Source organism: Polypterus senegalus, chromosome 12, assembly GCF_016835505.1.
Source record: "Polypterus senegalus isolate Bchr_013 chromosome 12, ASM1683550v1, whole genome shotgun sequence".
Taxonomy (NCBI): domain Eukaryota; kingdom Metazoa; phylum Chordata; class Cladistia; order Polypteriformes; family Polypteridae; genus Polypterus; species Polypterus senegalus.
The window spans coordinates 84,623,040-84,650,826 of record NC_053165.1 but is presented as its reverse complement, the minus strand read 5'-3'; the positions used below and the strand labels follow the sequence as shown (position 1 = coordinate 84,650,826).

The following is a 27,787-nucleotide window of genomic DNA, read 5'->3' as shown; positions in this document are numbered from 1 at the left end:
AGATAAAAAAAAAAAAAACACACACACACAGGTACTTTCAGGATCTAAATCTTGGGCTCCAAAGTAGTGTACCTTGTCCATATAATCCTAGAGCGTGAGTATGCAGAATCTGCCCCAGATTAGTCAAATGGTTTAGCATTGTAATACTTGCTTTGAGCCAACAGGTGGCACTGGTGTGCAAAGTGTAGCACATAGGGGAAAAAAAACCACAGGGACTCTCAGGGTCAAAATGTTTGCTTCTAAACTAGTCTGTTGTGACCGTATGGTCCTAGAGAGCAACTATGGAAAATTTGGTCCTGACTGGTCAAAGGGTGGTGGATTGTAATACTTGCTCTGAGCCAGCAGGAGGCACTGGTGTGCAAACTATAGCACACAGGGGAAAAGAAATACAAATAACACTGGGTCATCATGGTCAAAATGTCAGGCCCTAAAGTAGTCTGTCTCATCTGTATGGTCCAAGCAAGCAACTATGCAAAGTTTGGTCCAGATTGGTCAAAGGGTGTAGGATTGCATTAGGAACATATAGAGAGACAGGAGTGATATTAATCCTCCCTTTACGCTGTTTCTCTACTCGGTATCTGGATGTGGCACTTGGTGCCACTGCTGTACTGCCAGGCTGCACTCCTGCGTATGGAAAAGTCCCCTCGGATAAAGGAGCATTGGAATCATCTTCTATCATCAGATCGGACAGCCTGCACAGCTTCCACTATCGAAAAACCCACGGGCGGGCACAGGCGGGTAGGCGGTCAGTTGACGGCGGTCTCCAGAACTGTCACTTTATTTTTGACATTTCTTTTACAATGCTTATAGATTAAATATGTTTTGCCTCACCTGCAGATCCAGCGCTGCTAGCTTCCCCTTGTCGCCTGAGTTTCTTTTATATTCCTCTATGGTCCACGATGGCTGAGGTCGCTTTGTCTCCGACATTTCTGTGAGCCTCATATCCGTGTAGAGTGGGTTTCCCTTCATATGGGATTTGGAGGGGAATGGCTGAGGACTGAAGACCTGCTCTATCAAGTAGGTGTCTTTCGATGGCTTTGGAGTCCTATGCACTTGTGGAATTTCATACTGCCGGTCAGTCTGTGAATAAAGAGAGAAATATTTATTTTTCAAGTTGAGTGTAAATGGCTCTACATGGAAAATTGATCGATGTAGTGGAAAACACAAATCTTTCTTATTTATTACACTGAAAGCATTAATGAAGGCAGCAATGGGGGTAAATTGGATTACCGATGTCGCCGATTCTTTTGAACCGAATATTTTCCAGTTCTTGGAAACTTGTACATAGGCAGGAACACATTTCATTGATGTCTACGAATCTCTCTCAAACAGAACCGAAAGGAGAAAGGAAAGGGAAGGCTGCTGGGCAAAAATGTTTTACCACCTTCAGTATCAGAAGAGCATAAGGAGAAAGTTTTTATGACGAAAGGACATTCAGTCCATAAGGTGTCTCAAATCTCATAAAAACCAAAACTCAGGACTCAGTATCAGTCTGGTTTCTCCACAAAAGGCAAACCCACGGTTAACAAAACTCCCAGAATTCCAAAAACAGTACCTCGATGAAACCCAGAAAGTCCATAAACCTGAGAAGCCAACTGAAATCTCAAAAATCCAAAGAAAAGAGCAGACACAAAGAAAATCGGGAGTGATCTCCCCTCGACTTTCTCGTATACTCGGATATGGAGATAGATATTTGAGCAGTTAACCACACGACAATGATTATATTTTTTATATTATGTACATCAACAACAAGTCAAATTAATAATGCATTGAACAATTATTATAAAAGTAAAGTTGAATAAATTGGACTCTGCAGCTGCATGAATAAAAGGTAAAGTGCCACTTCCGGTTAGTGGAAATAGCCCAAAAGTTGATAGAAATCAATGTTTTGTACCTAAAACTTGTGTGCAAAATTTGGTTCACCTAGCTGAAAGTGTACTGAAGTTATCATATTTACATACACACACACAGACATTATTCCAAAAATGATATTTTCGGACTCAGGGAGGTCTAAAACATCGAGATTCATGAAAATCTTGAAATCGAAATTTTGGACGATTGTAATACTTTCCATACGATAAAGTAAATCGGACTCAGGGAAGACTAAAATGTTAAAATTCATCAAAATCTCGAGGTCAAAGTTTTGGACAATTGCAATACTTTCCTTGAGATATAGTAAATCGGACTCAGGGAGGTCTAAAACATCGAGATTCATCAAAATCTTGAAATCGAAATTTTGGACGATTGTAATGCTTTCCATACGATAAAGTAAATTGGACTCAGGGAAGACTAAAATGTTGAGATTCATTAAAATCTCGAGGTCAAATTTTTGGACAATTGCAATACTTTCCTTGAGATATAGTAAATCGGACTCAGGGAGGTCTAAAACATCGAGATTCATCAAAATCCTGAAATTGAAATTTTGGATGATTGCAATATCTTCCCTACAAGAAAGTAAATCGGACTCAGGGATGACTAAAATGTTGAGAATCATCAAAATCTTGTGGTCGAATTTTTGGACGATTGCATTACTTTCCCTATACTTCGTATACAAAAAAGTACAAGAATGTCGAGGTAGCTCTAAAGGTCCTGGGCCCTAGTAGCATACAAGGTTCCCAAAAAGCACCTTTGCTTCCGTAATTCTTAAATGGAAGAAGTTTTGGAACATCTGGCCAAACTGATCAGGTACTTGATAAAAGAAATGGCCAAGAATCCAGGAGTCAATCTGGGTGGGCTTTTGTGGAGAAGGGCGAAACTTCAACCATCACTGCTATACTCCACCAACATGAGAGTGGCCTGACTGAAGCCTGACTTTTGTCAAACACATATGGAAGCCCACTTGGAGTTGGCAAGAATCCACCTCAAGGACTCTTAGACTGTGAGAAACGAGATTCTCTGGTCTGATGAAGCCAACATTGAACTGTTTGGCCTCAATTCTAAGCAATATGTCTAGTGGAAGCCAGGAACCGGTCTTCACCTGTGCAGTGCCATTCCAACAGTGAAGTATGGTGGTGGCGGCATCGAGATGTGGGGTTGGAGGGGGGACTAGACACAGTTGAGGGAAATCTAAATGGAGGAAAGAAGAGAGATATCCTTAATGAAAACCTGCTCCACGTCATTCTGGACCTCAGACTGGGCCGAAGGTTCAACTTCCACTAGGACAAAGCAAAGACCATACAGAAGTGGCTTAGAAACAGGTTGGTAGCATGTGCCAGTAATCGGAAGGTTGCCAGTTCGAATCCTGTAAAACGCCAGAAGAGACTCTACTCCATTGGGCACCTGAGCAAGGCCCTTAACGTGCCCTTAACGTGTCCTGGGTATGACGTTAATCTGCAAGCAGGTCCTCCAACTTACAGGGAAATCTTGGGGGTTGGTGGCAGGATTGGCACTCCAGCCACCATATATAAAAAAAACCTCACACTGTTCCAGTGTGGTGCTGAGGCATCACCCTCTGCACTCGGGTCCCAATCCAGGTGGTTTGGAGAAACAACTCTGTGAAAAACCTTGAGTTGCCTGGCCAGATCCCACACTCCTACCCAATCCAAAGTAGCTGTCCACCAGTGCTTTCCATCCAACCTGGCAGAGCTTGAGAGGATCTGCAAAGAAGAATGGCAGGGAATGCCCCAAATCCAGGTGGGTGAAGCTCTGTCACGCCAAACCCAAGAAGATTCTAGGCTGGAATGGCTGCCAGGGGGGCTTCAACTAAGTACTGAGTAGACGGTCTGAACACTTGTGCCAGTGTAATATTTCATTTCTTTAATTTTTAATACATTTGCAAAAATGTCTGAAATCCTGTTTTCACTTTGTCATTCTGGTGTACTGAGTGTTGCTTGATGAGGGGGATTTGAATTGAAATGATTTCAGCAGAAGGCTGCAGCATAGCTAAATGAGGAGAAACTGAAGGGTTAGGTTTGGGGACAATGCCATAAAGATAAGCTCTAGCACAGGTTAGGGTTACACTTAGATTTGAATGGAGGATGTGAATGGAGTGGCATCCCTTCAGGGTTGATTGGCGGTACCATTCCTGGTCAGAAGGACAGTAGGAGGCTCTTCTGGGACCATCAGGTCTCCAAGAATGTTGGCTGGTAGCAGCCATTTTAACACCCTAGGGGCTACATAGGAGTTACAGTTTAGATGGGCAGCCCTATTGGTGTACTTGGGTACTGCGTGTGGGACTTACCAAGGCTGGGAGCTTCCCCTGTACTGAAGGTCCCTTCTGGTGAGCTCCTGCCTGGACACCCACAGGGTTGTTCCAGTTGTGGTTCCAAAAGTTCCATTTCCCTTTTGGGTACAGTGGATACTACCGGGGGGTAGGAAGTGGTAAGTGAATCCCTGATCCCAGGGGGCTTCTTCCTGACCCCAAAGTGTTGGTTGGAGGAAATATTGTGGCTCCAGGAAGTACTCCCGAGTTCTTTTTGAAAAGAAGCCCTCCATCCTACCTGGGAAAGTGGAAGTCAAGAGAAGAAGAGGAGGACAAAGCTGGCCTGGAGAGGAGCACAGGAGGTAAAGGTTCTAAGAACAAACTGAAAATTGTGGGGATTGGTGAGTGAAACCTGTTAATGAAGTAAAATGAAAGTAAAAGACGCCTATTTGGACCTGGGATTGTTGCCGGTGCAGTTGTGTCTGGGATTTGGGGGCCTTAGATGCTCAAAAGTGGTCTCAATGTATACAGATCATTCTGAAGTGAGGAATCACCCAGAAACGTTCAAGTGTTTGATAAAAATTGATACTTTGTTCGTACAAGGATACCATTGAATTGATTACAAAATACAGCCAAGCATATTTTGCAATGTTGCAAATATCGATTACTACTTGAAATAATTGATTGATTGATTAATAAATTAATAATATCCTTTGCCACCTGCACCATCCCCTGCTGTAAAATATTTAAATATGGAACTCAGCATGTATGGTGAAGTTGTGTATGGGCAGCCGCCAGGCCAAATCAGCACCCGCCATATTGAATGTGGTGGAAGCAGCAGCGCAGAAAGTCCGTAGTGATGACAGGAGGTTGCTTGTGTCATAGTTCTTGTCATGTTGGTGGCCAGCAGCGGGAGAAAAGCAGGAGATTCGTCTCTGCAAAGGACCTCCTGGGACGTTTAACGTGTCAGAAAGTGAATGTGCCAGCTTCTTCACAAAGCCCCTTGCTGGCTTTGAGGGAGCGGCGAGGGGTAATTCGGATACGGTAAATAAGGAAATGCCAATTAGTGCAGAAGGCATGGTGCTACAACGCCAACATGAGAGGGACCCCGCTAAAGACTTGATTGTTTTAACAACAAACCCCACGCTGCATAAATTAAAATGGAAGCTTCTAATGGCTACTGAGGTAGAGGTACGGAGGAGATGATGCTCTACAGGCAGTAGCTGAGGGAAGTCAGCTTAGGAGTGTTTCGCAATCCCAATAAGAATGAAATTCCAATTAACTCAACTCTTTCCATTTATTTCAATTCAAACATTTTGCTGATGTGACAGGAAAGCCTGAATTATTAAAACAGATGAAGAGAGAAGAATTCCAGTGAACTCTCCAGCACACAATATTAGGTTGGACACCTTCCCTTTAATCATCGCAGATCGGTTTAAATACCTCGGGGTAAACATCACGAGTAAACATAAAGCTCTTTATCAAAAAAAGTTTGCCGTCTGTACGGAAAAAATTAAGCAAGACTTTCATAGGTGGTCTTCCCTTCATCTCACTTTAGCTGGAAGAATTAACGTTGTCAAGATGAATATCCTTCCAAAGCTTCTTTTTCGATTTCAAGACATTCCAAATGTGGCAGACGGCCAGGGTTAGGGTTAGGGTTAGGGAGAGGAGAGGAGAGGACATGTCACCAGCAGTACCTCCCCCGGCACACGAGAGGGCAGCCCCCCCTGGATGGCATTGGGGCCACGGGCTTGGAGTTTGGAAGCCCATGGCCACCAACAGGGGGCACATGGACAGCTCCGGAGCCTTGGTCTGCAGCACTTTCCACTACACCCGGAAGTGCTGCCAGAAGAGGATCGGGGGGCACCGAGAGCACTTCTGGGTGAGGTATAAAAGAGGCCGCCTCACTCCATTCACGGAGCCGGAGTCGGGAGGTGAAGGACAGAGCTTGCGGGAGAGGGGAGTGGAGGAGGCAAAGGAAAAGAGAATAAAGACAAAGGAGTTGGTCTCGTCCATCATGGGAGATGGACGTCTGAAGCGGCACTCTGTCGGCAGCTGTGTTATTTTTCCTAATATTTTTTTATCATCTCGAGGTTTCCTGTATTTACCTAACCTGAGGAGGTTCTATTACAGTATATGCAGGCATATGTAAACACGAGCAGCAGGAACGGGGATCGGAAAGAAACGGAAAAGAAATCTAAAGTCACATCCAAGCCTAGACAGGCATCAAGTCCAAGTCCAAGTTGAAGGAACGGCCTTACGGAGACTGACCTGGAACCGACGGGTGAAAGTACAGATTTCCTGGGGCCTCTGTATCGTCTCCAGCAGAGAGCAAAAGTGGGAGCGATGAATATCCTTCCTAAGTTTCTTTTTTATTTAAAACATTCCAATACACATCAATAAATCATTTTTTAAGAAATTAGATTCAATCATAACCTCATTTATTTGGAATTCTAAATATCCACACATCCAAAAGGGCGGCCCTGCAAAGACCAAAGACAGAAGGTGGCACGGCATTACCTCGCTTTCAGTTTTATTACCGGGCGGCAAGCATACAAGCAATAAAAGACCTGGACATGGACGCAAGTAGACGAACAGGCACAGCATTGGTCCGCAATTGAAATAAATTCCTGCAACACTTCTTTGTATTCCTGAGGGAAGTCATCTTAGGATTGTTTTGCAATCCCTATAAGAAAAAAATTCCAATTAACTCAACTCTTTCTGTTTATTTCAATTCAAACATTTTGCTGATGCGACAGGAAAGCCTGAATTATTAAAACAGATGAAGAGAGAAGAATTCCAGTGAACTCTCCAGCACACGATATTAGGGTTGGACGCCTTCCCTTTAATCATCGCAGATCAGTTTAAATACCTGGGCGTAAACATCACGAGTAAACATAAAGCTCTTTATAAACAAATTTTTGCTATCTGATTGGAAAAAATTAAGCAGGACTTTCATAGATGATCTTCCCTTCATCTCACTTTAGCTGGAAGAATTAACGTTGTCAAGATGAATATCCTTCCAAAGCTTCTTTTACAATTCCAAAACATTCCAGTTGTGCCAGACTGCCAGAGTTAGGGTTAGGGCAGCGTTTCTCAACCTTTAAGTATTTGCGATCCGAGTTTTCATAACAGTTTTAATCGCCCAAACATTTTTTTGAAGTGTAGATGCATATTTTATTATACCTACTTAACTTTTATTGACATTTATCTAACTCTATATTTATTGTTCTAGTATCAGAATGTAGTTTAAGTTCATTTGTTTTGGTTTCAATAGATGTTGTTTTCATATTTTTGATTCTTGTTTTCTTTTTTTCACATCTTCGTGCCCCCCTTTTTGTTACTTCGTGCCCCCCTTAGGGGGGCCCGCCCCACAGGTTGAGAACCACTGGGTTAGGGAGAGGAGAGGACATGTCAACAGCGGTACCTCCCCCAGAACACAAGAGGGCAGTACCCCCTGGATGGCATTGGGGCCACGGGCTTGGAGTTTGGAAGCCTGTGGCCACCAACAGGGGGCACCTGGACAGCTCCGGAGCCTTGGTCTACAGCACTTTCTACTACGTACACCCGGAAGTGCTGCCGGAAGAAGATCGGGGGGCACCGAGAGCACTTCTGGGTGAGGTATAAAAGAGGCCGCCTCACTCCATTCACGGAGCCGGAGTCGGGAGGTGGAGGACAAAGCTTGTGGGAGAGGGGAGTGGAGGAGGCAAAGGAAAAGAGAATAAAGACAAAGGAGTTGGTCTCGTCCATCACGGGAGATGGACGTCTGAAGCGGCACTTTGTCGGAAGCTGTGTTATTTTTCCTAATATTTTTTTATCATCTCGAGGTTTCCTGTATTTACCTAACCTGAGGAGGTTCTATTACAGTATATGCAGGCATATGTAAACACGAGCAGCAGGAACAGGGATCAGAAAGAAACGGAAAGGAAATCTAAAGTCACATCCAAGCCTAGACAGGCATCAAGTCCAAGTCCAAGTTGAAGGAACGGCCTTACGGAGACTGCCCTGGAACCGACGGGTGAAAGTACAGATTTCCTGGGGCCTCTGTATCGTCTCCAGCCGAGAGCAAAAGTGGGAGCGATGAATATCCTTCCTAAGCTTCTTTTTAATTTAAAACATTCCAATACACATCAATAAATCATTTTTTAAGAAATTAGATTCAATCATAACCTCATTTATTTGGAATTCTAAACATCCACACATCCAAAAGGGCGGCCCTGCAAAGACCAAAGACAGAAGGTGGCACGGCATTACCTCGCTTTCAGTTTTATTACCGGGCGGCAAACATACAAGCAATAAAAATCCTGGACATAGACGCAAGTAGATGAATAGATACGGGCTTGGTCCACAATGGAAATAAAATCCTGCAGCACCTCTTTATATTCCTTGCTTTGCATCCCAATAAATACAAGTCATCGCCAATGTACTAATAACCCAATTGTGCTTCACTCACTCAGGATATGGAAGCATTTTAAGACAGAGAAGCTTTTATCTGTGGCACCTCTACATGATGACCACCTTTTTTGACCCTCTCAAATGTACGCAGATTTTAATATCTGGAAAACACTCGGGATTAAGTCACTTCAAAATCTGTACATAGACAACATATTTGCATTCTGCGAACAGTGACACTCCAAATTTAACTTTTTCTTTCACTACCTTCAAATTAGAAGCTTCGTTAAACAAAATCTGCAGTTTCCCTCACCTCCCACCTACTTTTGTTCCAGTAGAGATATTGATCAGTCTTGATGACTCGGAGAGCATCTCTGTAATATATAAAAACATTTTAAAGTCCCTCCTTTTCAAAGATCCCAGAGTACATTGGGAAAAGGATCTCTCACTCAATATCTCAGAAAAGGAGTGGAAGGCAGCCATGTGCAGAATTAACTCGAGCTCCATATGCGCAAAGCATACAATTATTCAACTTCAAATCTTTTATCGAGCGCATCTGCCTCTGTCTTTAAAATTGTCCAAAATGTTTCCAGGATGAGAGCAAACCTGCTAACGTTGCAATCGAGCTCCAGCCTCACTGGGCTGCATGTTCTGGGCCTGCATCAAATTCACATCATTCTGGACCAAAACCTTTAAATGCCTATCAGTCAACCTTGGGGGTCACAGTCCCTCCTAATACAAGCTGTGTTTGGTGGGCACACAGAGTGGCGCAAAGTGAAGAAGGACAAACAAACTGTAATGGCCTTTACTTCACTATCAGCACATAGACTTGTCTTGCTTAACTGGAAGAATCCTAACTCACCTCTCATAAGTCGGTGGGTAACTGAGATTATATACTCTTTGAAATTGGAAAAAATCAAATTCTCACTTAGAGGATCTGTGCAAAAATTTTTCAAAACTCGGCAGAATCTGATCAATAACATTTTAGAATAAGCACTTAAATTGAGGAAGTGGATTCTCTCCCTTCTTTACTATTCTGTTTATTTCTATCTATCTATCTATCTATCTATCTATCTATCTATCTATCTATCTATCTATCTATCTATCTATCTATCTATCTATCTATCTGTGTATGTATGTATGTATGTATGTATGTATGTATGTATGTATGTATGTATGTACATACTTTGTATTTTTACCAATGGTAGCACTGCTGCCTCACAGCTAGAAAACCTGGGTTCACTTCCTGCGTGGCGAGAGCTTTAAGGAGTGAAAAAAGCGCTGTATAAATGTAAAGAATTATTATTATTATCATTAGGTTGAAATCTAAACAATCAATGTAGACCTCCATATTAATGTTTTGCAGAGTAGCATCTAATGGAATGTATTTTGTGATGCAGGTAGTGATAAAATGCATCGCATTCATCATTTCAACAGATGGCTCACCACAAATATTTCTAGTCAAAAAATGCATTACTTGAAATGTTTGTGATGCACCATCTGTTGGAATGACAAATGCAATGCACGTGTTTCTGTTATATGCCATCTGGCATGGCATTTGTAAAAGCAGTGTTAATGTTTGAGAAGCACCATCTGTTGGAATGACACATGGAATGCATTTTATTGCAACAAATGTGTGTGATGCACTGCATGTTGGAAAGACAAAATGCAATGTGCACGTATTTGTTATATGTCATTTGACATGGGATTTGTAAAAATCAGTGTTAATGTTTTGATGCGCCATCTGTTAGAATGTGGGCAGCATGGTGGCACAGTGGTAGTGCTGCTGCCTCACAGTAAGGAGACCTCCCTGCGTGGAGTTTGCATGTTCTCCCAGTGTCTGCGTGGGTTTCCTCCCACAGTTCAAAGACATGCAGGTTAGGTGCATTGGTGATCCTAAATTGTCCCTAGTGTGTGCTTGGTGTGTGTGGGGGTGTGTGTGTGCCCTGCGTTGGGTTGGCACCCTGCCCAGGGTTTGTTCCTGCCTTGTGCTGGCTGGGATTGGCTCCAGCAGACCCCCGTGACCCTGTGTTAGGATATAGCAGGTAGGACAATGACTTACTGACTGACTGACTTACTGACTGACATATTTTTACTATTGTTATAGTTTTGCTCTGCTGGCCTGGCTCTCTTTCTCACGGGTGAGGGTTGATTTGTTTCCAGCCTAGTTCTATTAAACTTCACTTGCTTGTATGGATTGTTGTTTGATTCTAATAAAATAAATAAAATGTTAAAAAAAAAAAAAAGAAGACAGAAGATACTTTCCTGTTTAATCAAAACTTGACACATTGTAGCAAGCAGTTTTGAATATGAATAAAAAATCCATGCAGCCGTGTTTGGGTGGTGTGATGGTTCAGACTTTGGGCTTCCAACCCTGAGGCTGTGGCTTCAAATCCCACTACTGAGACCAACTAACCAATAGTATCTGAAATGTTGCAAGTCTCCTTGAATTAACACATTGGCCAAATAAGTGACATTTTGGATTGTTTCGAAATACCCATGAGAGAAGAACAACTCCTTTAAACTCATTTCTGCTTATTTCGATTCAGAGATTGCTGATGCAACAGGAAACAGATGGAGACAGAGGGCATACTTTCATATTTAATATATACTTAACACATGGTAGCAAGGAGTTTTGAATTTGAATATAAAAACCATATAAACATGTATGTGTGGTGTAAAAGTGAAGACTTTGGGCTTTCAATCCTACAGCTGTGCCTTCAAATCCCACTACTGACACCAACTAACCAATTGTATTTGAATTGTTATAAGTCACCTTGGACAAAAGCGTCAACCAAAGAAGTGAATTTAAATAAACATGTTACAGGTGTGTACGTGCTGGCATTGCCAGTGTTGTGTGTGTTACGACTGGCAGGCTCTGGAAAACTTCAAGAAGAGGATAGGCTTCTAATATAACCTTTTATAAGAGTAGGGTCTACATGCCAGTGTAAGAGATGCCCCTTTAGTCTCAACTTTTAAGACTCACTAGTTTCGTCTGGCATACCCTGACTAGAGCTGCCAAGTAGCTGTGCATACGGCATTTCTGTTTGATAGTCATTTGTACAGAAGGATAAGCAGTCGAACATTTATAAAGCGATACTAATCCTCATCTGCTCTGTTTCTCTTCTCTGTATCCTGATGTGGCACTCGGTGCCACTGCTGTACTGCCAGGCTTCACTCCTACGTATGGCATCTCAGATAAAGGAGCATTGGAATCATCGGATGGAAAGATTCTCTCATCAGAACAGACCACCAGAACGGACTCCGCTATAGAAAACCCCGGAGTGGGTAGGGGGCCAGTTGGCCGAGGTCTCCGGGACTGTCTGTTTATTTTTAGAATTTTAATCCCCACCGTTGTCAACTGGCCAGTTAATGAATGGACAGATAATGCTGGTTTCCATTTATGTTGAATCAGTTTCTAGTTTGCTCTTGGTGTGCTTTAACAAATCTGCATTTAGTTTTGTACCTGTACTGAATTTTTGTAATCAGTATCATCAATGTTTGTATTTTTACCGAAATTGTTCACAGTGCTCTGTGTCTGCACCCAGTGAAGAGCACTAAACTGAATAGTAAGTTGTATCGTATTGTAGCTCCAACATTTAACACCAATGAAGCCTAAAAACAGATCGGTCAGGTCAGGTTTGGGGGCTTGCACCAGTATAGTGTGTTGCCACACCCCCCCACACGACGACGAAACAGCTCAGGATCCTGGTTGGCACCAAAGATGGTCCAATCCCACCGTCCAGAAATGACCCTCTATCTGCCGCAATCAGGTGTTATGTGGGCATCAACAATGAGGGTCCTTTGAGCTGGAAGACCCTCAGGGAATTGTGCCACATGGCCGTAGTGCCGTATCTGACCCTCCCTTACAATGCAGGTCATGTGCCTCATTCGGGATTCCGTGAGCAACACAAAGTCAAACCAGTGGTACCCAAGGACCCCCTCAAAGAGACACAGCACTGAAGGAGTCCAGTCTTCATCTCAGGTCACTGCATAGCGTCCATGCCTCGCAACCAGGAATCACCAGGACTCTAAAGACTTGGACCTTCGTCCTTTTGTGAGGTAGCTTCAGTTACGGCACTACGGACATGTGGTGCGATTCCCCCGAGTGTGATCTGATTCACAAGACCCTCATTGTTGAGGACCCGAGTGGCTGGACCAGGCCCACGTAACACCTGTCTGAGGCAGATAGAGGGTCATTTCCGGAGGGTGGGACTGGATTGTGTGTCTGTCTAGAGGGTTGCCAACCAGGATCCTGAGCTGTTTCGTCGTTTGGTGGGTACAGTTTGGCATTCAACTGGTGCCTGCTCCCCGACCTAACCTAACCTGACCTGTTCTGCCAGAGGCAGAAAAAGCAGCGAAGGAATCAAAATCCTAACAGAAGTCGAAATCGCCGAAGACAATAAGGCCCAATATGGTGCACAGTGGATCGAGAAAGACCCCTTCACCTGACTGTGCCGTAGATTTCATTTGAATTGGACAAATTCGCCGTTGTTGCCTTTCAATCTGCGCTTGATAACCCATAATGACGAAGCAAAGGTGTGATGCTTTCAGTAAGGTTTGCAAAAAGTGGAATCTCTCCTTCCTGGAAGAATTCAGGCCATTTTCCTGTGGCACTCCAAATTCTGCTCAGGTGCCCCACGCTGCCTACTTTCATTCTCCTTGAGATGTTTCTAGAACTTGATTGGAGTCCACCTGTGGTAAACTGAATTGATCGTTCATCGTCTAGATGTACCTGTGGATAGGGGGTCCCACAATCCACACTAACCAGACCATGAAGTCCAAGGAAGTCCCTGTAGAAATTCCGTTATCAAATTGTGGTGGGACATACGTCAGGGCTAGGAGATAAAGCCATTTCTTAAGCTAGAATCATAGTGGCCTCAAGAGATGAGAAACTGAAGAAAACTGGACCCACATCTAGAGTTAGCCGTCTGGCCAAACTAACTAACTGAGTAAGAAGGGTCTTGGTCAGGTGGCCAAACACCCAGTGGTCACACTAATAGAACTTCAGAAGTCCTCTGCTGAGATGAGAGAACCCGTCAGAAGGACAATCATCTCAGCAGCACTCCACCGATCAGGCATTTATGGTGCAGCAGCTCGACAGACGCCACACTTCACTGAAAGGCGTATGGCAGTTTCAAGGATTCTGAGAGCACAAGGAGAAAGAATTTCTGGTCCGGTGGGACAATCTGTATGGAACTCCAAGTGCTTTTTTGGTGAAGACCAGCACTGCTCATCACCTGCTGAACGCTATCCCTACAGTGAAGCACGGTGGTGACAGCATCACACTATGGAGCTGCAGGGACAGGGAGACCGGGTCAGAAATGATGGGAGAATGAGTGCGACCAAATCCAGAGAGGGCCTTGAAGAAAACCTGCTCCAGGGTACACAAGGAATTTCATCAAGACAATGACACAAAGTACACAACCAAGACAATGCTTGAGTGGCTTCTGGATAAGTCTGTGAGTGTCCCTAAGTGGTCCAGCCAAAGACCAGACTCAGACCTCGTACAAGATGTGTGGAGAGACCTGAAGATGGCAGTTTACAGACAATCCCCATCCAATCTAATGAGAGGACCTGGCAGGAACAATGGAATAAGCTGCCTAAAGCCAAGTGGGCAAATCTTGTAGAGACTCACCCAAGTAGACTTCCAGCTGGAACTGCTGCCAAAGGGGCTTTTAGAAGTGCTGAATTAAGGGTCTTAATGCTTCTAGGAGAAAGAGAGTTCAGTTTTTAATTTCTAATAAATATTTAGACCTTTCTGAAAATGTGTTTTCACTTTGGCATCATGGGCTTAAAAATGATAAATAAACAATAAAGTGTGCAGAAAGTGAAGGGGTCTGAAGATTTTACTGAATCCACTGTAAATACCGTATATGGCCTTTTTGTTCCTGCCACAATTAATAACACTTTGATGGCTGTGATGAGTTTACTTTTACATCAGTACATTAGCAACTAAAACACCAAGCCAGGTAATTACAGGTTGTGTCAGCCATACTGCAAAGTCAATTACCTGCTCCTGTTACTGTTAAAATGAGTGGTGGTGCTGCAGTAGGTGACTTTCTGCTCTGGAAGAACACGGCGCTCCGACCCATGACAGAAATACACAGCGACAAGAACAACATGTGCTTCAACCTCGACAAAAGACAGGAACTCGGCTCCATGTCACAGGGCAGAGTGACCTTGTGCGATAGCAAGAGTTTCATCTTAAAATCAAGACAATACCAGTAAGTAATGCATTTTATTACTACAAATGTGTGTGATGCACCATCTGTTGAAATGACAAAATCAATGCATTTTATTTTTACAAATGTGTGTGATTCAACATCTGTTGGAATGGCAAATGCAATGTATTATATTGCTACAAATGTTTGTAATGTGCCACTTTCTGCTCTGGAAGAACACATTTGTTGGAATGGCAAATGCAATGCAAATGTTTGTAATGTGCCATCCGACCCATGACAGAAATACACAGCGACAAGAACAACATGTGCTTCAATGCATTTTATGACCACAAGAGTTTCATCTTAAAATCAAGACAATACCAGTAAGTAATGCATTTTATTACTACAAATGTGTGTGATGCACCATCTGTTGAAATGACAAAATCAATGCATTTTATTTTTACAAATGTGTGTGATTCAACATCTGTTGGAATGGCAAATGCAATGTATTATATTGCTACAAATGTTTGTAATGTGCCATCTGTTGGAATGACAAATGCAATGCATTTTATCACTACTAATGATTTATGATGGAACATCTGTTGGAACAACAAACGTAATGCATTTTATTACTACAAATGTGTGTGATGCACCATCTGTTGGAATGGCAAATTCAGTGCATTTTATTACTACACATGTTTTGTGATGCAACATTTGTTGGAATGGCAAATGCAATGTATTATATTGCTACAAATGTTTGTAATGTGCCATCTGTTGGAATGGCAAATGCAATGTATTATATCACTACAAATGATTTATGATGGAACATCTGTTGGAATGGCAAATGCAATGTATTATATTGCTACAAATGTTTGTAATGTGCCATCTTTTGAATGACAAATGTAATGCATTTCATCACTTTAATTGTGTGTGATGCACCATCTGTTAGAATGATGAATTCAATACATGTTATTACTATACCTGTTTTGTGATGCACCATTTGTTGGAAAGACAAATGCAATGTATTATATTGCTACAAATGTGTTCCATCTGTTGAATGGTAAATGCAATTCCTTTTTATTACTACAAATGTTTGTGACGCACCATCTGCTGCCTGATGCAATGCATTTTATACCTATGTGCATTACAAGGTACATTCCAATAAAAAGTGTACTGCAAACGTTAACTTTGAGCTCTAAGTCAATCCGTCTCAGACAGGTAACACAGCTGGCAAATACACAAATGGAGACGCCTGATCAGCTATACCGTGAATGACATAAATGTGCCAATTAATACAAAACAATCTCCCCAGTGGCCAACTTATCGTGGTAGGGAGCAAAACTACTGAAAGGATGCCCGTCCTGAGAATGAGAATGGAGAGACAGGAGAAGAGAAAGGTGTTAATGGGCGCAAGCAGAAAGGACGTTTTTAAAAATTTCTGCCCTCAAACTTAAACAATTCCTGAGCGGCAGGGAGGGGACGGACTCAGTGTGGATTTTTCCAATGATTTGTGTCCTTGACTGTGATTTGAATTTTCAAGGGAGGCATAATTTCATCGCTCCAGGTAAGAATACATTAATTTTCTTTCTGTTCTGTATTTGGTGGCGGTTAGTAAAAGTATGTGACGTGCTAAACATAGAATGGTCTTCTCCGAGTCAGTGCCTGAAGTAAATCTATAAAATATTGTACCTCATTATTATTATTATTTTTGCTTTGAAAATCCACTCAACAATAAAAACAGCAGCACTCACTCATAATTTAGCTTTGGATCCATCAGCTGTTTAACACATTGTGTGGAAAGAAGGAAAAAAAGATTGAAGTTCCTTAATGGATTCCAGTGTCATTAACGGGACTTGCGCTTTTTTAAACTGGATTTTTGGACACATTTCCGTTAATTTACAGGGCTGATGAAGTGAAAATCCACTCAAAATTAGTTTCCCTATTGATTTCAATGCAATTCAGCGACTTTCAGCGAACATTTCCTTCCTTGCTCTACGAGTTTTACGGGTTTGCTCATCGCTCTTCATGAAGCATTTCTTGTTTATTCAGGAATTTCATCCACTCCGTCTTAAAGAAATAGCCCACTTAAAAAAATATATTATTTTTATTATGCTATGTATGCAGGGGCGGATCTACCGTCAAGGAGTCCTGGGTGCGCGCCAAAGGTTCGATGACGACATGGAGGAGTTTCATTAAATCCACTCCCCCTACTCCGACCTCCCACCCCACCGATGAATCTCTCGTGTGTTGTTGCGATAAAATAACCGAGGGGGTCCCAGCTCCTGAGCTTAACGAAACGATCGGAGTGTCCATGTAGCAGAAATTACCAAGGGGGGCTAAAAGCTCGATGAAACGACTCAGCGAAAGCAAGCGCGGGATTTTACCGTGCTGCTTCATGATCAACTCTCAGTTAAGGCGCTATATTCATGAAGACACTCGGGGGCCGGTGAGGGTCTCGGTCCGGGCTGGTGTTCACCCTAAGTAGTTCTGTAGTGTTGGCCAATAGGTTTTTTTATTTCATGATTTAGTGCAGAATGGAGATTTGTGGAGTCTAAGGATTTGATATAACAGGCGTTGTAAGTAACAAGCAGGATTATATGGCATCTTATCCAGGATAGGTACGGAGTCCTTATTTGGACTGGTGGAAAAAAAAAAACAAATGAACACAGGGGGGCAGAGCCCAGGAGGGGTCATATGTTTGTGTCTCATCATATGTTAATAATCAATCCACTAGATGGCAGCATCCCACAACCTCAGTAACCATGTGGACACCTGCAGAGCATGATGGGAGTTGTAGGAGCACTGTGTGGGAGAGCAGGAGGGGGCTCCTATTTTAGAATATGTTTATGCCTCATCCACTAGATGGCACCATCCCACAATTTCATTAACCATGTGGACACCTGCAGAGCATGATGGGAGTTGTAGAGCCATGAGTCAGCACTGCTGAGTTCCATGGGTGCCACCACAGGGTGCTGCAGGGTTTCATATTCCTGTTTTTTGGGACTTGCGCTTGACCCGGGAGTGCGTCCCTTGGGCTGTGTTCTGGGTCTGACATAAAAGGAAGCCGTCCAGCCTCTTCCAGTTGGGATGAAGGAAGGCAACACTCGCTGGTGGGGCGTGGACAAAGAGAGAAGAGAAGGAAGGAAGAAGAATTTGTTCATAATTGTGGTTGTGCAACCTTAGAAGAAACCTTTGTGAGGTATTTTTATAATAAAAACCCTATGTTCTAAACCAGGGACTGTGTGTCCAGGGTTTGGGGCTCGGTGGTGCCCCCTATCTGTCACAGTGTGTATGGTGACTAATGTTAGTTATCAGCAAAAAAGAATAAAATGCCCATTAAAAATGTAAAAAATGACTAATGTCTTATAATCCACATGTCATCATCCAGTGGTATCCGCATACAATGTCCCTGACATTTGTAGTTTTACTTAAGCGTTGTTAAATAAACCACAGTGCAAAAAAAAAAATAAACCAAAAATACACAAAGGGTACAGAATGACCCAAAACTTCAGCTCATAACAAGAGTGTTGCTATTTTCTTTTTAATTCTTCTTGTTTCTGTTTAAGGATTGCATATCAAGATGTGTTTGCTTTGGATTGCCTTTTAGGCAACAACTCCTTTTGCAGTGGTTTTTTTTTTTGTAATTTTTTTTTTGTGTGAGTGTGAATAAATACTAATTTATTCAAATCCTTTATTTGCTATTCTGTGCACAAACCAGAGCTTTGTGGTTATCCTCCTCCTTGGGGACTTTTCGCTTTGCTCTTGGTATTTTGCCCACTCCCCTTGGCTGGAGCCTGCTAGGCCAGAAGCCTGCTGCTAGCAGTTGTGACACCAGCTGGACATGAGGTGAGTCTCCTCAGGCAGGCTGCGTCGGGTGTTGCCCTGCCCTTACGGTCCGTTCAGGAGGCCTCACACCGAGCTCCTCATCACAACAGCTATTAAATACAACAAAATCAGCAAAAAAGAGCAGCACTCTCTCCGGTCATTCAATGTTTGATCTGAGGAACTTTACTGCTTTTATTTCAAATTTGTTAAAATGGATGTTTACTGTGCGATACCTGTTTTTTATTTTTAAATCGAAAAGAGCACATAACATTATGCTGTCATTAATGGCAAGTGTAAACAACAAGAGGTGACATTACAGCATTTGACTGATACATGTTTATATAACTCCATTACTGTCTTGCAATAAGTCAGACATCTGCAAGTCAGACAACAATAAATGAATAAACCCCTCGCATGACGTGCCACCCAAACGTTCTGTGCACTCAGCTCTTGGCTTCATGTAAAGCAGCACGTTTAAAGTCCTACATCTAAATAGAATCCGTTACTGTCTCCATTGGACGAGTCACGCTTATTTTATATCATCCGCCAACACGAGCCACCAGTAATCAAAGTCTGCTAGCACTTTAAAACCTGAGCATCGCATGGCCCCCCAGGCCGAGTAACTGACGCTACAAAGCTTTAGACAAACGAGGTCTGCTTCAGAGGGGCATCGGTCATAAATGGCATTTAGAGCTGGGGGTGACAAGTACAGCACACTGGGACAGTAGGTGACATGATGAGCGTTAAAGGGGACTGCATGGCAGAGAGGAGGTTAAAAAATAATTCAGCGTTACATTGAAGGAGAAAAATGGCAAGTAGGGGGCTGTCTATCTATCTATCTATCTATCTATCATATAGTGCCTTTCATATCTATCTATCTATCTATCTATCTATCTATCTATCTATCTATCTATCTATCTATCTATCTATTTATCTATCTATCTATCTATCTATCTATCATATAGTGCCTTTCATCTATCTATCTATCTATCTATCTATCCTATATAATGCTTTTCTTGTTAATCAATCTAAATTTTTAATCTTGCCGACTACACCATCTATCTATCTATCTATCTATCTATCTATCTATCTATCTATCTATCTATCTATCTATCTATCTATCTATCTATCTATCTATCTATCCTATAAAAAGCTTTTCTTGTTAAGCGATCTAATAGCAGACCAAGACTACAGGTCACCATTGAACTTCTAGGCAAAGAGCAGGCCTGCTGGGACAATGTGCTCTGGACTGATGGATCAAAGAGAGTTGTTTGACCACCGTAACCTTGGACATGTTTGCTGTAAACCACAGGCAGCTTTTTCAGGAGAAGAACGTCACATCAGCTATGTAGAAATGTTCTGGTTTGGAGTGGCTACACGGCCTTAGAACTTGGGCAGCTCACATTTATTGAGTAGACTGTGAACTCTGCATCACATCAAAGTGGGCTTGAGAAGCATGTGAGGCCATCTGTGCAAACATTTAAGGGGAGCCAAAGATGGACCTTTCAATGTGATAATGATCTGAAACACACTAGGAGCAGCATCCAAAAGAACAAATGGATGGCTATGGCCTGGCCAAGTCAAAGCCCTGATTTGAATTCCATTGAAATGTTGCAGTGGTGTTGCAATGAGCTGGACATCAAGAAAACACAAAAATATCTTACAAATGAATAGAGGAGTGCTCAACTCAGAGACTGGTGAGCAGTTAGGGAAAAAAACTACAAGAAGGCATTCTGCTAAAGAGGGCAACACCATCTTCTGAAGCCAAGGGTGGACTGACTTTTTCTCCAGTAGACCAGAATATCAATTGATAGTTTTGTGGAATAAATTATTGAAAAGTGCAGATGTCTGTTGTGTTTTTGTACAAGTCTATCACCTTTATGTACTGGCACTGCTTGCATGAAGATCTACTGTTTGTCTGGTCAAGTATGTTGGACAAGTCAGCCATTTCCATGCGGTGCATTTACTTTTTCACAAGACTGTGACTGTAACTAACTGACAATTAAAACAAATTTGGGACTCCGCTCCATACATAAACGCCCTACCAACTACGACCGACTGAGGTGGCGGGGAGTTCCCTGTACCCAGCTGTGTGCCACCAAGACCCCTGACGGATGGCTGGTCAGAATGATGCACTGTGACAGAGGCAGCCATATACAAGATTATATATATATATATATATTGTCACACACGTGTGTTTGGGAGTCAACCAAAGGGAGCAAAAGACACTAATCTCACACCAGACCAGGGGCAGTGGGTTGCACTAAATCTCACACTTTAATCTCTGCAGACCAGACATGAGAAATTCTGCCTGAATCCAACAACATCCCTTCCTGTCCTGGCACCAATGACATCACTTCCTGTCCCGGCACCAAGGACATCACTTCCTGTCCCTGCCCCATGACATCACTTCCTGTCCCCGCCCCAAGGATGTCACTCCTGGTTTCTGGTCCAATGACATCACTTCCTGTCCCGGCGCCAAGGACATCACTCTCTGTCCCTGCCCCAGTGACATCACTTCCTGTCCTGGCGTGAAGGACATTACTTCCTGTCCCTGCCCCAAGGATGTCGCTCCCGGTTTCCGATCCAACAACATCACTTCCTGTCCCAGCCCTGAGAATGTAACTTCCACTTCCAGTCGAATTACATCACTTCCTGTCCCAGTGCCGAGGATGTCACTTCCTGTCCCCGCCCCAATTACATCACTTCCTGCCCCCACCCCAAGGATGTCACTCCTGATTTCCAGTCCAACAACATCACTTCCTGTCCACACCCCAAGGACATCACTTCCTTTTTCCAGTCCAACAACATCACTTCCTGTCCCAGCCCTGAGGACATCACTTCCTGTCCCCGCCCCGATGACATCACTTCCCCTGACCGACATTAAAAACCTCTTGCAGCCAGGGACGGGCACACGGGTGGCTGCCCCAGACCTTCATTGTATGTGTCCGGCTGTTTATTGCACAATACAAATATATTTATAGGAAGACAAAAGGGAGCGTACCTCTTTGGATTTCCGGTGCCAGTCTTTGCTTTCCCTTTCCTTATCCTTCATGTCGTCCCCAGTCTGTCCATAGGGGGCAGACTTCCAGTCCCTTGGCGAGTTCGAGATGCTGGCAATTTTGGACTCAGTGGCGCTGTTCTCCTCCGTCAGGGACCTCGAGGACCTCCTTGTAAATAAATTCTTTTTTAAAGCTTTGACCCTTAAACTTTCGCTGTTGCTGCCACTGGCGTCCGAGCAGCACCACTCAGAGTTGTTCTCCAGCTTGGTGGCGTGGCCCGTGGTGTGGCACTGAAAGATCCTCGGTGACACGCTGTTATCTGAAGGCTCCTCGCTGGCCAGGTCTATCTGGCTTTGCCTGCTGTTCGCTTCCGGCTGTTGGATCTTCTCGTCCAGCTTGGTCAGCTTGGAGAGGACTTGGGAGATTTCGTTCCGCACGCCCGAGAGGGTCTCCAGCTTCTTCTCGATCTCACCGATGCGCAGGACCAATTTGCAGACGCTGGCTTTCAGCTCATCGTCGGGGCTCTCTTGTGAATGAAACGCTTTGTCTGCCTTGCTGCCTGCTTTGCTGCCTGCCTTGCCATGTATGACGGATTTTCGCTCCGGTGAACTGTCGCCATCCGACTTCATTACCTGGGAGAGGGAACCATTGCTGTTGTAGCGGGAAGACTGGATGACTCCGCTGGAGTCGCAGATACTCATGTCGTCCAGAAACCGGAAAATGTCGCTAATGTCGTCGCTGACCACTTCTGAGTCCTCGTCTGAATGTTTGAAGGGGTGTCTTTCCCCGTATTTCATGTGGTTTCCGCCGAAGCTTTCCTTCACCTTTTTCGGCTCCGACTGATCTGTCTGGGTTCCCACGCTCGAGGTGTTATCGATGCTTACCGCCTGAAAAGACGTGCAGTTGATACTTTTATCCTTGTAGCGTTTCGGGCCTTCTCTTTTCTCGACCGCTGGGCCGACGGGGATGCAGATGGCTTCTTTGGTCTTCTGACAGTTCATTTTTAAACCGAAGCCTGACGGGGAGATGGCGGCGTGGTCCTTGGAGCACTGATAGGCCTGGAATTTCTCCACGCCGCTCACATTGGAGCGATGGCACTCCTTGGACAGATTCCCGTTGAGAAATGACCGCTCGAAATCGGGCCCTTCTTCCGCGTTGAGGCTCAGACTCTTCACCGGCCAGGCGGTCTGCTTGTTCAGTTTTCCCGATGAGCGCCTCGGGTTTGACACCTCCGTCACGGTGGTGGGCCCAAAGTAAGTCGATGCCTGGAGATCATCCAGACTCTCGTGTTTCACGCGCCGTTTGTCTTGGACAGGAGATGCTACAGGCTCAAAGTACGGATTACTGTATGGCAGTTCAAAACTGTGGTTGAAGAAAGTCGTGGATTTGTGGGGATCTTTTCGGCCGTGTCCGCTGCACACCTTGTCGTCCGGCTTTGACTCCACGGAAATTACGTGTGTGGCAAACGCTGGGAGGTTATGGAAATCCTCTTTAAAAATATTTCGTTTCTGAGTACACGAGTGGACTGGAAACGGTTCGATATTCGAGATGAAGGTCTCTTTAATCCCTGGGTTCATGGGCAGTGACTCGTCATACGTCGTCGACTCGCTGTCGATGTCCATGGGGAAGTATGTGCTCTGCATTTCACATGGAGGAGGGCTGTCATCCGAGAACTGCGGGAGCATCTGGAGCCGGTCCAGGGAGGCCGCACGACTTTTCATTTCCTTGTTAACGCCCAGAAGGAAATTAGGGTCGGTGGCGGGAATGAATTGGGGAGAATCCGTGCAGTCGGACTTCGCACAGGGGGACATACGGGATGAGGGGATGTGCCCCCTGACATCTAAGAAGTCACAGTTTGCCACACAGTCAGAGAACTTGCACACTTCCGTGTCAGAGCGACAAGACTCGAAGGACTGGTTTTTGTGAAATTTATGCCGTCGTCCCAGAGGTAACTTCTCCTTGGCTGCTCCGCCATTCATCTGAATCAAATTGAACATCGTGACTATGTCCGCGGCCACCATTATCTTCTTGGATTGCTGGCTGTCGGCCGAACATCTCATCTTATCTTTGAACAAAGTGGCCGGGAAGCTGGGATCCAAGCAGGCCGTGTAGAAGAGAAGACTCCTCAGTTTGGCCAAGTGGGCCAAGTCGAACCGGGAGCAGAGCGATTTGCACAGGTCCTGGTAGGACACGCTGCTGTGCTTGGTGTCCAACTCCTCCAGGATCTTCACCAGGAAGCGGGAATACTCCTGAGCCGGATCCATGATGGAGATCGAAATGAAAGGGAACCGAGGGATTCTGCAGTGAGAAAAGGTGATGTGATCAGGAAGAGCTGAAACTGGAGAGAAACACATCAAGAAAGCACGACTAGAATGAGCATCGCCTGGGCTTCTGCACACACTGACATAAAACAGAAGGCCATCTTGACTTAAGGAGTACGCGAGAGCCAAGAAGGCGTTAAAAAAACGGAGCGTTTGACTTAAGAGCGCCTTACTGTGAGCTGCAGTTTACTTACATGAATTAAAATAAGCAGCAACAGATAAGTCAGTTTACAGAATCAGAAACAAACAAATAAATATACAAATAAATAAGGATTATCTATCAATAAGTTTAAGATAACTAGTGAAGGACCTCTGATTAATGCTGCTGGTTGAAATCAAACTATTATTGAGTTTATAGAAAGACATTAAGGGCACTATATGATAGATAGATAGATAGATAGATAGATAGATAGATAGATAGATAGATAGATAGATAGATAGATAGATAGATAGATAGATAGATAGATAGATAGATTTTAGTATAGTAGGCAGGATAGATAGATAGATAGATAGATAGATAGATAGATAGATAGATAGATAGATAGATAGATAGATAGATAGATAGATAGCAATATTAAAAATGAAACAGATTTGAAGGGTATTACACAAAGAACTGTATGACATAAATTAAAACCAATTACATATAAAGGCACTTTATAAGATCAACAGATAGACAAATTGATAGGTAAAAGCCACTATATGAAATAGATCTGGAAGGCATTATAAAATAGATAGGAAAGGCATTAAATCATATATAGCTAGATAATCAAACACTTTATTACAGCTAAATTCATTGATAGATAAAAGACACTACATTAACTAGACAAATATAAGGCATATATTTTAATTTAATTGTAAGGCACTACATCAGAAAACTAGATAGACAAATTGATAGGCAAAATGGCTTTATATTAAAAAGATGGATAGGAAAGGCATTATAAAATAGATAGGAAAGGCACTATATCATAGAATGCTAGATAAACATTATAACAGATGCATACAAATAAAGATTAAAGGCACTATATAGAATTAATAGATTAATATATTTGAAAGGTGCTATGTAATAAATAAATAGAATGCACTATATAAGATCAATAGCCAGACAAAATGATAGGTTAAAGGCACTCTATGAAATAGATACGTAGATAAGAAAGGCAATATAAAACAGATAGACAAATAGGATATAATTAATAGATAATGAAAGACTTTGAAATAATAGATAGATAGATAGATAGATAGATAGATAGATAGATAGATAGATAGATAGATAGATGTTTGAATCATATATATGCCTATTCTTGTTGATATCTTACTAGTCAAATATATATTGCAAAGTACACACATTTTCAAACCAATTTATATTATATGCAATTTAAAAAAAGGAAAATAGAACTTCCACTGCACCTGAGCACGCCAGTAACGCGATCCGTGCAATGTGCCCACACTGTAATTCCAGGGAATTGTTAACCGCTCCGCTGTGTTATTCTGCGGCTGAGTTTTAATTCCTGTCGATCTTTCGCCCGCTGATTTCTAACACTTCAGATGATTTCATTTTCTGTAACGTGTCTATTTGCCTGTCCATACTTATGTTTACGTTGTTTCTTGACCTTCCGAAGTGTTCAGATTTTAATGTGCAATTATCTACTTTGACATAACCTCGTAATCCGGTCCGGGATACAGCAAATGAACATCATTGAAGGAATTGCTCCATTGAACCTTTTCGCGTTGCCCCTAAACGGGGCTTTTCGAATGACAGGCTCATCTTTCCAACGCCTAGAGTGCGCAAGCGAGAGGAAGACGAGAAGCTCGATGAGTGATTTTGTGCAGTGGATGTCCTGCTGCTCCAGCCTCTGCTCTGTTTACGGAAATAATCCTTAATTAAATTAGAGCTTCATATGAAACCTTGAGGTTCCACGATCAATGCCGCGCCACTTTTGTGTCCATCTGAAAAGCACGCACAATAACAATGCCATTCTTAATTACCTGATGCGCTATCCCATTTGAAGCCGCAGACGCCTTAATGAGACCACCACCATCCCATGGACTTTAGTTTCGCGGTGCTTAATGCAAAGTTTGCCGTGTCGCGGGTGTTCATTAGGGCACAGATGACGGTTTTGTTCCCCATTTGCATATTCCTACTGCATGTACAAAGGCCAGCTCCTGAAATGTCTTAGAGATCACGCGACGGCCACTTTGTCGCCTGCCTCGTCGTTCACGATATCCTGATTTCATCCGCTAGTTTGCCACGGAGCTGTCCATTGAGAGAGTGCCAGTCTGGTGCTGAAAGACAGCAGCGCTTTGTTTCGGCTCGGAATGACGTCATTGGGCTTGAAGCTCAGCTGCAGAAGTGGAGTAACACAGTGAGTGCGAGACCCTCAGCCCGCAGCCGCGAGTGGTGCTGGAGAACGGCAGCGATCTGGAGGTATTAAACGGTCATGTTTAAGAATTAGCACGGCGCCTTGAATGACGGCTTCTTACCAATTTCAGTTAATCATTTTATTTCCCATCTTATGCAAGACGCTTTTCTTTTTTTGAATAGAAAGTCAGTATTATTTATAAAGTATGATGGCGATGAACGAGACATGCTGTGTAATGATTAATTAGCGATCTAAAGCGGCAAATTGAATAATGTAAGTCTGAGATTGAAATTTCAATGTGGAGCTCCAGTCCGCGTCTTTACAGGCAGCCACGTAAAATGTGAGACAGATGTGCGAAATGCCGGCGTGTGGACGAAATGTGGAGAAGCAGCCAGCCGGGTGACCGCCGAACTGACTCTGAATCTTTTGGCCATCTTTAATCGTTGAAGTGTTTGGACCGACCGGCTCCATCTCAACGATACCGAGTGCCATTCGAGAAACGAGAGCCGACAGAGGGAAATGCGCACACCCGCCATATTCTTCTGATTTAGATTTTCTTGCTTTTCTTATCACGTTACAATTTCTTTCATGCGGCCTCCATTACCTCTGCGAATTCAGTAGCAAGTTGGGAGCTTAATGATATGCGCAACATTAAAGCAGATTTTAAGGAGGAACCGACAGTCCGAAAAACGCAGTAGGCGAATAAGCAGCCAATTTCAGCCTCGGGCTTTATTTTACAGTAACATTTGGAAAGACGAATTACCTTCACCTTAAATAATAAAAGTACTAGAATTATAATGCATGTAATTAACCGACATATATGTTTTTGCATGTGGAGCGAAAGCGAAGTATACAGAAAAATGTGGGAGCAAGCAAAAACCAAAAAGACACCGACTAAGAGTGGGACTGTGGAATGGTGAGGCAGACGAGTTAACCGCTGCGCCCCCATGCCGTCCCATAACCGAAATCTTTGAACTGGGGTGGGCAATTGGAGCAGTCGTGAGCAATTGGCACCTCATCTCAAGATGATTTAAACTGTCACCTATCTATCTATCTATCTATCTATCTATCTATCTATCTATCTATCTATCTGTCTGTCTGTCTGTCTGTCTGTCTGTCTGTCTGTCTGTCTGTCTGTGTGTCTGCCTTCCTTTTACATAGTTTCTATACTGTATATCTATTTCAGTGCCTTTTTATAATCCAACTATTGGTCTATCAATATGATATAAAGCCTCCTTTCATGTATTTTTATCTGTCTCTTCCATATAGTGCCTTTATTCTATCGATCAGTCTGTCGATCTGATGTTGCTCTTTTTATCTATTTTATAATCCATTTCATATCTATAAAACTATTTTATATAGTTTATTTTATCTAATCTATTTATCTAACTATTTATCTAACTATCCATCTGTTGAAGTGCCTTCTAATGTGTAGCACATTTCATAAATCTCTATTCTTTATATTGCCTTTTATCTGTTTGTCTGTCCATATGATTTAGTGTCTTATACCTCTTTTAGAGGGCCTTTCACATTTGTTTGTTTGTTTGATAAATTACCAACAAAGGCATTATAGATAGATAGATAG

The 27,787-nt window shown here is 43.1% G+C and overlaps 1 protein-coding gene across 1 annotated transcript in view; it reads right to left on the bottom strand.

The window, feature by feature from the left end:
• minar1 (membrane integral NOTCH2 associated receptor 1) overlaps positions 1-27,264 on the bottom strand; it is a 52,709-nt gene extending 25,445 nt beyond the window's left edge. Inside the window, exons 1-3 of the mRNA XM_039772727.1 lie at positions 25,250-27,264; positions 21,527-23,822; positions 832-1,080 (exon numbers count right to left, since the gene is read on the bottom strand). Of these exons, the coding sequence (XP_039628661.1) occupies positions 832-1,080; positions 21,527-23,788 (2,511 nt within the window). The 5' untranslated portion in view covers positions 23,789-23,822; positions 25,250-27,264. The remainder of the gene's footprint in view (positions 1-831; positions 1,081-21,526; positions 23,823-25,249) is intronic.
• Positions 27,265-27,787: the final 523 nt, after the last annotated feature.